Source organism: Montipora capricornis, chromosome 3 (genome assembly GCF_036669925.1).
Source record: "Montipora capricornis isolate CH-2021 chromosome 3, ASM3666992v2, whole genome shotgun sequence".
Taxonomy (NCBI): Eukaryota; Metazoa; Cnidaria; class Anthozoa; order Scleractinia; family Acroporidae; genus Montipora; species Montipora capricornis.
In genome coordinates this window covers 13543591-13553590 of record NC_090885.1, presented here as the reverse complement: position 1 = coordinate 13553590, position 10000 = coordinate 13543591, and the positions used below count along the sequence as shown (strand labels likewise).

The window sequence follows — 10000 nt, the reverse complement described above, 5'->3', positions numbered from 1 at the left end:
GCTAAGCAAATCAAGATGATGTATTCCCACGTAACTTTCATGGTTGATGCTGTGGCAAGATTTTTTCGTAGCCGAATGCAGTTAAGTGGCTGTGTTGCGAGCGGAGCAGCTGCCGTCGGCTCAACTGTTTCTCATCTTGATGCTTACATCATTCCCTTCAGTTGGCATTTGAATGGGCTGAGTGGCAAAAAGAACAAATACGTTAAAACTGTAGAGTCTGTTCGATGACGTTTTTTGCGTCAGCTGCAGAAAAATAATGCAGGGCGTAAAAATGCTTGCGACATCAGTTTATCAGGTTTAATTTGTAAAAACTAGCATTCAGATGTTTTTTTGGCTCAGAACCTCTTTGCTAATTCAGAGATAATTCCCTACCAAGTAAAAATAGAAACTACCTTATTACATGAAGTTTTTGCGGCACGTTAATTTCGCGAATTTCGCGATATTGAAAAAATCGCGAAATTTAAGTGACGCGAACAAATTATAAGTGTCGCGAACATAACATGACCCGAAAAAAAGTGACCTACATTATGTCAATAACCAAGAAAGAACGAGTTTATTACCACTGAAACGTTTACAAAGTCACATTGTTTTTACTGTTCTGAGGCAATGTCTAGGTCAACCTTATCGCTACTGCTTTATATCTCCTCTGCAGACGGCACCTCATTTGTACCGTCTTCAAACAGTCCTGGCTAGCTCCTGTAATGCTGTTCCACTCGCTTAATGGCTTCCGTGTTCTTTGAAGATGTTTCTATTATAACTGTCGCCTTTACTGGAATTTCCAAACCCCGTTGTTAACGAATGTCGACCTTAAGCTATCGGTTTTGGAACCAATACATTCAACTTGTTTGGTGGAAATGTCACATTATAACTTTTTCACCAGTTCACCTGGGAGTGTTCATGTATTGAAAATATGGCAGAAGGCGGGAATAAAAGGTGTATTAACTAGAAGGGAAGTATTACTGCCAGCGTATCATCGCCAATGAAATGTAAATTGTGTGTTACTCAAAAACAATAAATTAAAGTGATTCAAGACATAAATTTCCGCAAAATCGCGAAATTTAAGTGTCGCGAAATATGCTCACATCAAAATCGCGAAATAAACATGTCGCGAACATTTCATGTAATAAGGTAGTAAAAGTTAACCGTGTCAATTAAACTTATACAAAAGGTGAGGGCAAGGCAACACTTACGTACAGATTAGAACGGAGAGGAACGATCGGACGTTCTCAAGTGAAGTTAGTTGATAAACCGATGCTTCGAATTCTGGTGATTTAAGGTCACTGAGCACAGTTTTTAAGCAATTATTCTTCCATTTCTGCCATATTTATGTACTTTTTGCCTAGAAGCTCAAACTTGCTCACTGATAAATACTACAACGAAAGATCACGAGGGTTTATGCTTTTGACAGTTTATGTGCTCTGCGAGTTGTTACCATGGGAACGCATCTAGATTCAATATAAGGTTTCAGTATTCCCCAAATGACAACCTCACGTCGTCGCTGCTTCACGGTCACAAGTTTTATAAAAACCCCAAAAAAGTATATATTTTCTGAAAGCTTACGAATTTTAGATTCCGATTATTAGTTGATTTAAGGCAAGAAATAAAGACCCTTCCTAACATAGCGCTCATTTTCTACAAATTGAGTTCATGTCCGGTCAGAATTTAACCGGAGAAAGTGAGCGACATCGCTATGTTTTCTTCAGACCAGGATCTAAAAAACCGTGTCCGGGAATTATGATCAATTGTCTGGTTTATTTTTATACGCTCTTAAGGTTTACGTTTTTATGAAACAAGCATTAGCTTTGCTTAAATACTCAATACTTTCGAAGGAGGCAAAAAATAAACGTTCCCGGACATGGCTTTTTTGCCACATTATCGGACAACATTCTTGCCTAATTTCAGCGAAAATGGATGAAAACTCGCTGTAAACGAACTAGAAACGTGCACCACATTCGATGAAATTTTAGTTTTAAGAAATAAGGCAAGTTGTTGACAGCTTCTAATTAGTGATAAGTTATTCATAGAATCGTTTTTCCTTTACAGCTTTGTCTAAAAGAAACCTTTTCTCGCTGAACTTTTTTGCAATTGAAAAAACTGAGGTGTACCTGGGAATAACAAAAACTAAAATTTGGCATAATTATCAATTTTGGGGTATATTAATACCTTAAAACAAGGTCTAAGGGATGTTTATTCCTCTTTTATGCAAAATTTATTCATTACTTTTTTTGAGGATATTTTCTTACCTGAAAAAATCTAAATAAAGTACGTTTAAATTTACAAGTTGACGGTTATTACTTTTTTTTAATGTCGTTTATAACACGAAATTAAAGGGCAAATTTGGCTGTAATTTTTAATAAAACGATGTCATTCTGCCCACATTATCCTACATTGAATAATCCAATTAGTCCTATAATTTGAGCATTAAAAATGAGGTTTTTGGTCTTCTACTGTGTCTACCGGTAATTAGACCAATTTCGATATATCAAAATTCAGTCCTAAACAAAAAGCATCATCTCGACGCTCTGGGGAATAAATTTATGAATTTGTATGAGTTTATTCCCCAGGGCCTCGAGATGATGTCTTTTGTTTAGGACTGAATTTTAATACATCGAAATTGGTCTATTACCGATATCTATAACCTATTACCTGTTTAACAAGAAAAACTACTTTAAAACGCATGGAACCGCAATGGGTACAAAAATGTCAGTATCTTTTGCCAACATTTTCATGGCTGCTGTTGAAACAGAACTAAGTTCATACAAGCCGGTTCTTTGGAAAAGATGCATCGACTACATCTTTTCTCTGTGGAACATAACCAAGGAAGTAATAAACAATTTCACATTTCAGTTTGCTGAATTTCACGTCTAAAGCATCATGATGTTAACGTAATCGATGCGAATTTACACTGCATTTCCAAGACCATTGCGAGAAGGAGAAAAAAACGAAACTTGTTCGCCATACTCGCCATATTTGTTTTGTTTTTCAAATTCCATGCCGGCATTTAGTATAAATACTGACCACGGAAAAAACTGTGATCTTAACGTCCGTTTCACCCATACCGTGGCAAACCGAGGACGGAGTCTTCGTTGTATTGTGACGAAGTAAATCGAAAAAAAATTCGCGACGATGGTATCATGTATTAGGGGCAGATCCAGGATTTATCTTAGGAGAGGATGCATCACTAAAGCACTAATGGCGTAGCTGACGGGTGAGGGTTTTCTTTTTTCGCAGAATACCAGCTGTATTAGAAAGCTGCAGGCCATCTCAGGGGGGAGGGGGGCACTTCCTGCACTCTCTGTACCCTCCCCCTCTTATATCCGCCCCTGTTTATGACTGATAATATACAGCAGTTTTCGTGAAAAGTGCAGTACCTGTTGGATGGACGATTAACTGATTGCCGACCAGGGTGGGTTGAACCCACAACCTTCGGGTTAGATCACCGCTGCTCTACCGACTGAGCTACAAGGTCAGACGGGAGCAGGCCGTGGGATGTTAAAGTCATGGCAATGAACATGTACAAGGACAAGGAGGGATTATGTTTTTGCAAACGTTGGCCGTGGAGCACTTATATTTGAACAGACTTAACTGATTAGAGTGTAAATAAATGTGAAGCGCCAGTTTTCTACTCCATATGACATAAGGACATAACGACAACGCAATTTCTAATCGTGAGTATTACAAAAGCTGGATTACAGTGGTGTCAGCCTGGGTACAATACATATAAATTATTCACAGTAAGGGCTAACATAGTCATTGGTTCCAAAGTCTTTACGCGTATTAGACGGTCAGTGTTCGCCCTGGGGCGGGACTGGGGAGTACTCCCAGAGAGTAGCCCGTAGCCATGGGGTTGCTTTACAGTAGCTGGGAGTAAGGAGCATACTGGCTCCAGATCATTACCTCGTACATAAGATATAAGATTTGTACATATTTCCTTACGTCTCTTATTCAGCGTTTTAAGCCCAGATTGATACAAGGCACGGTTATATAGAGTCGACGGCCGGGAACATTATGCGGAGGGCTTTGCGCTGCACAGACTCAACCAGGTTGTCAAGACAGAGGGGGAGTGCAGCCCATACAGGCGCAGCGTATTCAAGCACTGAACGGATGAGGGCACAGTAAATGGAAACTAGGTCCGCACACGCAACACCCGATTTCCTAAGCAAACGAAGGGCATAAAGGCGTTTACTGGCTTTGGTGACTATGTGCTCTACATGCGTGTTCCATGATAGATCGTGAGAAATATGGACTCCAAGGAGCTTGTACGTCTGCACCTGATGGACAGGGCAGCCCTTGAAATAGGGGCCGGGGGACCAGGCTGGTACTGGAGGAAATTAATATCTATAACCTTACATTTTTTTAGGGTTAAGGCGCATTCCTCGGAGAGAGGAAAAGCAAAAAATATCGTTCACAATAAGTGGGAGGTAGCTCGGGCTACATCTCGGAATTGCCTCAAAGACGGTAGTATCATCTACATACTTTAGTCTACACGGCCAGGTGGCAACTAGACGGTTAATTAAAATGGCAAACAACAAGGGGGCTAATTTTGTACCCTGGAAAATTCCTCCGTGAAGGGATACAGGTGATGATAATGATTTCCCTACCCTTACTCTTTCAGATCTCTCAGACAAGAAGGCACCTATCCATCTAATAATGGACGGGTGTACATTGAGAACGTGCAATTCTTCCAAAATTGTGATCCACCAGGTCAAAGCCCTTGGAAAAATCGGCAAACGAAATCCGAATAGAAGTGTTACAGTATAGAATGGAAAAGGTACACAAGCGCAAGCGTAGTGCATTTTTCTTTTTCGCAGAACTGCTTGATATCTTACTTACCTAGCACCTGAGTGGCTAAGGAGTAGTGGGTAAAGCCCTCCATTATTTTAGCAAGGAGCGCGGTCAAGAATATAGGTCTCAAGTCATCTTCCAGCACTTTTGGGGGGTTGACCTTGGGAACAGGTACGACGATGGACTGCTTCCACGTACAGGGAACAACTTCCTCGACCAAGGAGGTGTTGTAGAGGTCTCGCTCCACTTGGGAAAGTTCGAAAGCGAACTTTTCCCATATGCGGTTAGGTACCTTGCCAGGGCCAGGTGACTTCTTTACTTTTATAGATCTCAGTGCACAGAAGACCTGGTGAGTTGACACTAGGAACTCCTTAGGGACAGGAATGGTAGCGACATCGTCCGGGGGCTGGAGTGGCGAGAAGTGGGATGTCAGATCGAAGAGGAAGTTGTTGAACTTTTCACACAGGGAGTCAGTGGAAGGGAACTCATTCCCAAGCATCTGCTGCCACTAGTCAGAGCTATTGCCACGCAGCCCACCCAGGTCTTTAATCTCACGCCACCATCTGGTGGAATTACTGTCCTTTAGGTTAGACACCTTGTTCTCGTAGTACGTTCTTTTGCAAGTGCGACATTCCACTTGGGTGTTGTTACGCAGTTCCTTGTACAGGGAAGAATCCTTGCTAAGTGATTTCAGCGCTTTTTGCCTCTGTGTAATAAGCCGTCTAAGCTAATTTGAGACCCAGGGCTTGTCGGACAAGCACACCTTGACCCGCCGCAGGGGAAGGTACGAATCAATGGCGTTTACCAGGGTTTGACTGAAAAGATCGAATTTTTCAGACACTCTGGACAAGTTAAGCACTGGGCTCCAGTCGAAATTGGTGATCCATCTTCCAAAAGCGTGAAGGCTACTAGTACGCAGGTCACGAGATCAAAAATCTTCCTTTGAGTGGTTGTGGCCGGGGAGAGACTCACACGGCTTGATAAGAACAGTGTAATGATCGCTCCTACCAATCTTTGGTAACTGCTCGGGGTCGCGGAAAAGCTTGCGTTTGTTGGTGAGGCACCAATCTAAAGTTCCAATATCCCTTGTCAAAACCTTCGTAATTTGACTGAGCCCAGTTCTGAGCTTGATTGATCGTTCAGATATGTCTGTTGTAGTAGGATTGAAATCACCATTGATAACAATTAAGCCATCAGGATGTTTTAGGAGGAATGCTTCAGACACCTTTTGTATGTGGTCAATAAGAGCCGCATTGTCATCCGCAGCACAAGATGTTGAGTGGTAAATAACTCCTAACAAAATGGCTGACACACAACAAGGCAGCTTCAATGGTCTATATTAATCCATAGTGACTCAATGTCTTGATCTTCGTGCTCGATTAATCTCTGACAGGGAAAAGTTGAGTCGATATAAGCACACACACCACCGCCCTGTCTTCCAGATCTATCATTTGTGAAGCAGAGGAACCTCGGGATTTCCACCGAAGTGGCAGGAGTCATGTCATTTAGTCAACTTTCCGTATCGCAAACAATTCCTGCCTTAACTGCCTTGACAACGGTCTGCAGTTCGGTTATCTTTGAAGGCAGGGATCTCATGTTGCTTGAGAGCATGGAGGGGAAACTTCACTTAGAGCGTGACGAGCTCTGGAGAAGTGTAGGGGTAGTGCCTGTGGTATCACCCACAGGGAACCCACGTATCTTTGCTCGACAGGCTCTCTTCGAATTATAGCGTTTTCTTGTTCCAAAATCTCCTAATGTTGTTTAAAGTTCCACAGGTAGACGGGACTTGGGCTGAGAAGCTCTGATGGATTTAAGCTCAGAGCTGCTATATTGTCTCCTTGCTGTTGTAGACGGTCTTGATGCAGCTTCGGTTACAGATCCAAGATGGCGGCTCGGACTTGATGATAGGTTCGAGAATATCGGGTGAAACTGACGTCCAAGAACGCTCCAACAATCCGAAAATCTGATAAGGAGGTTAAGAACCAGTACAACAAGTACGTACAGTGCATTTGGAGGCCACATGATAAGCAAACTTTCCACCCGAAGGTAAAAAGTCGGAGCTCACAAAACTCGTGGCAGCCCAAGAGGCGCCGCTGACCAATAGGGTAAGCTTTAGCAAATTTTCGTTTTTTCTTTCATCTGCTTTTTCAGCGCCATCTTGAATTACGTCATACAAGCATTGATACGTCAATGGCGCACATCATGATTGTTTGTTCCAATGAAATTGTTTCTTACCTCATCTCGACCCCAGATCTCTTCTCTTGACAGAGGGAGAGAAGAGCTCTGAAACAAAGTGTCTCTCATTGGTTTTCGTGAAGAACAATCAAAAGAGTCATTAATTGGCGCATTCATGTTAGCACGAGTAGTGAGCAGGCGCCCGTAAGGTTCAAATAGCCAAATTTTGGCTATAAGAACCCTGAGACGCATGTTCTCCTACATAGAGTTTCCCAGAGCCTGGAGTACATCCGAGGCTGTGTTGACGAGAATGGTTTATTTCCCTACGTACCCTTCTCCTTGGCTTCCAAAGCGACTGTCGAACGCACCTCAATAATCCGAGATTACCACTACAGTCGAACCACGATTAAACGTACTCGACGGGACCTCAGTAGAAAGTCCGGATAATCGAGAGTCCGGATAATCGAAAATATGAATATTAATGAGACAACAATATAAACAAAAGAAATAAAGATAGCACATTTTTAACTATGTTTTTAATTACAAAAGTCTTCTTCTATGAACTGCCCCTATACTCATGTACACTGTTTATAAATGAAAACCTATTTGTCATTTCTAAAAAAGTGAAGCACAGTAGTTTGCTTTAAAGTCTTATAACGAGATCGCATGGCGAAGTCCATCATACGGCAAAGTTGCATGACTTGAACAGGGTCAACAGTGTTCTGTCTTTCCATCCAGGACAAGCACTTTTTAAAACATTCTGTTGCCTGAGAGAACAGATCGCTTTCGCTTTGTAGACATGCTGTCGTTTGTCGTGACCGTTGCGTGCGTTTACATGACCCACGCTCATCGAACTGATCAAGCATGACATTCCCTTAGCAACAAAACAAAAACAATACTGAACCAATCAAAACTCAGCTGAATGCATCAGAATGCTCCTTGTCGCCGAGCGCTAAATCTTTTGAAAGCAAAGCGGTAAATGCGCTGTTTTGAACATACTTTTCTTGATTTTAATTAAACATTTTTTACCTCTGAAAGCTTTTGATATCAAAGCTTATTAATATTCATGAAAAAACGGGACCAGAGAAAAAGTCCGGATAATCGAGGTCCGGATAATCGAGGTTCGACTGTAGTCTTCAATAATTTATGCGCAAAGGATTTTAAGTTTCACTAGCCGACGCTAAGATAACAGAACAAAATGGGGCAACATGTCTGAAAAAGAGATCAAAACAAATGTCGCCCCAACCAGGTATCCAAAGTATCCAAGACAGTCCTAAGCAGTGGATTCTGGATTCCAGGACCCACAATTACTGTAGATTCCGGATTAGAACCCAGCACAATCATAGCGCCTGGAAGCGAAAGGCGCCCACCGCAGACAGATCACGTAGCTGGCGGAATTCCGGATTCCTAGATCTGGATTTGGGATTCCAAGGCTGAGGAATCCGGATGCCAGGAACGAAAATTGCCTCGACTCCGGAATCCCGAAACAACCGGAAAATCCCTTCCCATTGCTTCATTCCTCCTCGCGGGCGTAATTACTGTTTACATTTTGGGTATATAGTCATTGGTGTGATTCGTTTCAAGCGGCCAACTGGAAAATGCTGTTCCATTCGTCACATGAAATAAACAAAATTTTAAACTAAAACTTCCGATTGAATGGAAAGCGCCCAAATGGCCATGAGGAATGCGACAAAACGTGTACTGTTCCATGTTGTCTAACGCCTGATCTCGGCAGATCTGAAATACAGGTCAGAATGCCATTTGTCCACCTGGGCTGTAACTACTGGAGTAATTTACCCAAGCTTCAAGAAAAGTATTGCAATTTCCTTCGTCCTACTTTCTCAATTCTAAATCATTTCAAAGCGTTCAACCATTTTCGTAAATATAAAGGAAACGTAATTGCTGGAGGGGAAGGAAAGTCGAGCGTGAATTTGTTCCAGTACAGAGAAAGCAAAAAAAAACATCAGGTAGGCAAGCCACACACAAGCGATATGCATGTGGGAGGCCAGGTGTGTCTTGCGAGGGATAAGACGTGTGCAAAGTGTGGTAGGAAGGGGCACTGGGCAATCTGTTATAGGCATGGGGTGGGATCGAAAGCAGAGCAAGAGTGGTGGGAGAGTTAGTGGGAATAATAGTCAGAGAAAAAGCAGTGTTAGGTGAAAACCACCGCTAAGGTCCAGACATCTATTTAATTAATTAGCATATGATAGTGGAGATGAACCTTTCGCCTTCCCAGTAAACTTCTGTTGGAAAACAGCATGTGAAGAGAACATTGTAGCAGTGAAGATCAACGGTACCTCTACTAAGATGATTTTTGATTCAGGGGCGCAGTTTACTGTACTTGGTGAGGGGCAGTTTCACAGCCTTCTTGTGAGGATTGGCCTTAAAGCAAAATTGCAACCAGAAGAGAGGAATCTTGGTGTCTATGGAAATGGGTGTTTACTGGTGGTTGGCAAATATCAGGCTACTGAAGAATGTCATGGGTAGACGGTGGTGGAGACTGTTTTTGTTACGGGAGAAGGAAGGTGTGTATCAGGTAGCTCAGCTGCCCATAAGTGCTCAAAGTTAGACGAGACCTAGCGAGTACGACAACAGTTTATTCTGTTGACAGTGACATTGGAAGTACTGCGGACCGTTTTCCAAGTGTGTTCTCTGGAGTGGCAAGCTGTCTGGTTACCAACTTAAGATGTATATTGATCGCAACGTTACACCAGTAACACTGAAACCGAGGCGGGTACCCTACTCATTAAAAGATAAAGTCCAGCAGAAGATTGAAGACTTCAGTACTTGATCTTGACATCATCGAGAAAGTGTCAGTCCCAACAACCTGTGTCAACCCTGCTGTATTTGTTCCCAAGCCAACGCAAATGAGAAATTTAAAGGGAGAAATTACCCATTCCCACAGTGGACGAGGTGTTGGAAGAAATAAATGGAATCACAATTTTCTCCAAGCGAGACATGAAAATGGGTTTTCATCGAATTTGAGCTCGAAGAATCGTCGTCGTACATTTTCAGCTGGTGATACACTGTTTCTTTGCTG

General features: G+C 42.3%; 1 protein-coding gene across 2 annotated transcripts in view; it reads right to left on the bottom strand.

Annotated features, from left to right (window-relative positions):
- LOC138041140 (histamine H2 receptor-like) overlaps positions 1-1322 on the bottom strand; it is a 2372-nt gene extending 1050 nt beyond the window's left edge. Inside the window, exons 1-2 of one of the 2 annotated variants that reach the window (XM_068886911.1) lie at positions 1195-1322; positions 1-177 (exon numbers count right to left, since the gene is read on the bottom strand). The exon at positions 1-177 is cut by the window's left edge and continues 1050 nt beyond it. In XM_068886911.1, the coding sequence (XP_068743012.1) occupies positions 1-41 (41 nt within the window). In that variant the 5' untranslated portion in view covers positions 42-177; positions 1195-1322. Of the gene's footprint in view, positions 178-1190 lie in introns of both variants that reach the window. The other variant, XM_068886912.1, reaches the window with a different exon arrangement.
- Between the last annotated feature and the right edge of the window lie 8678 nt (positions 1323-10000).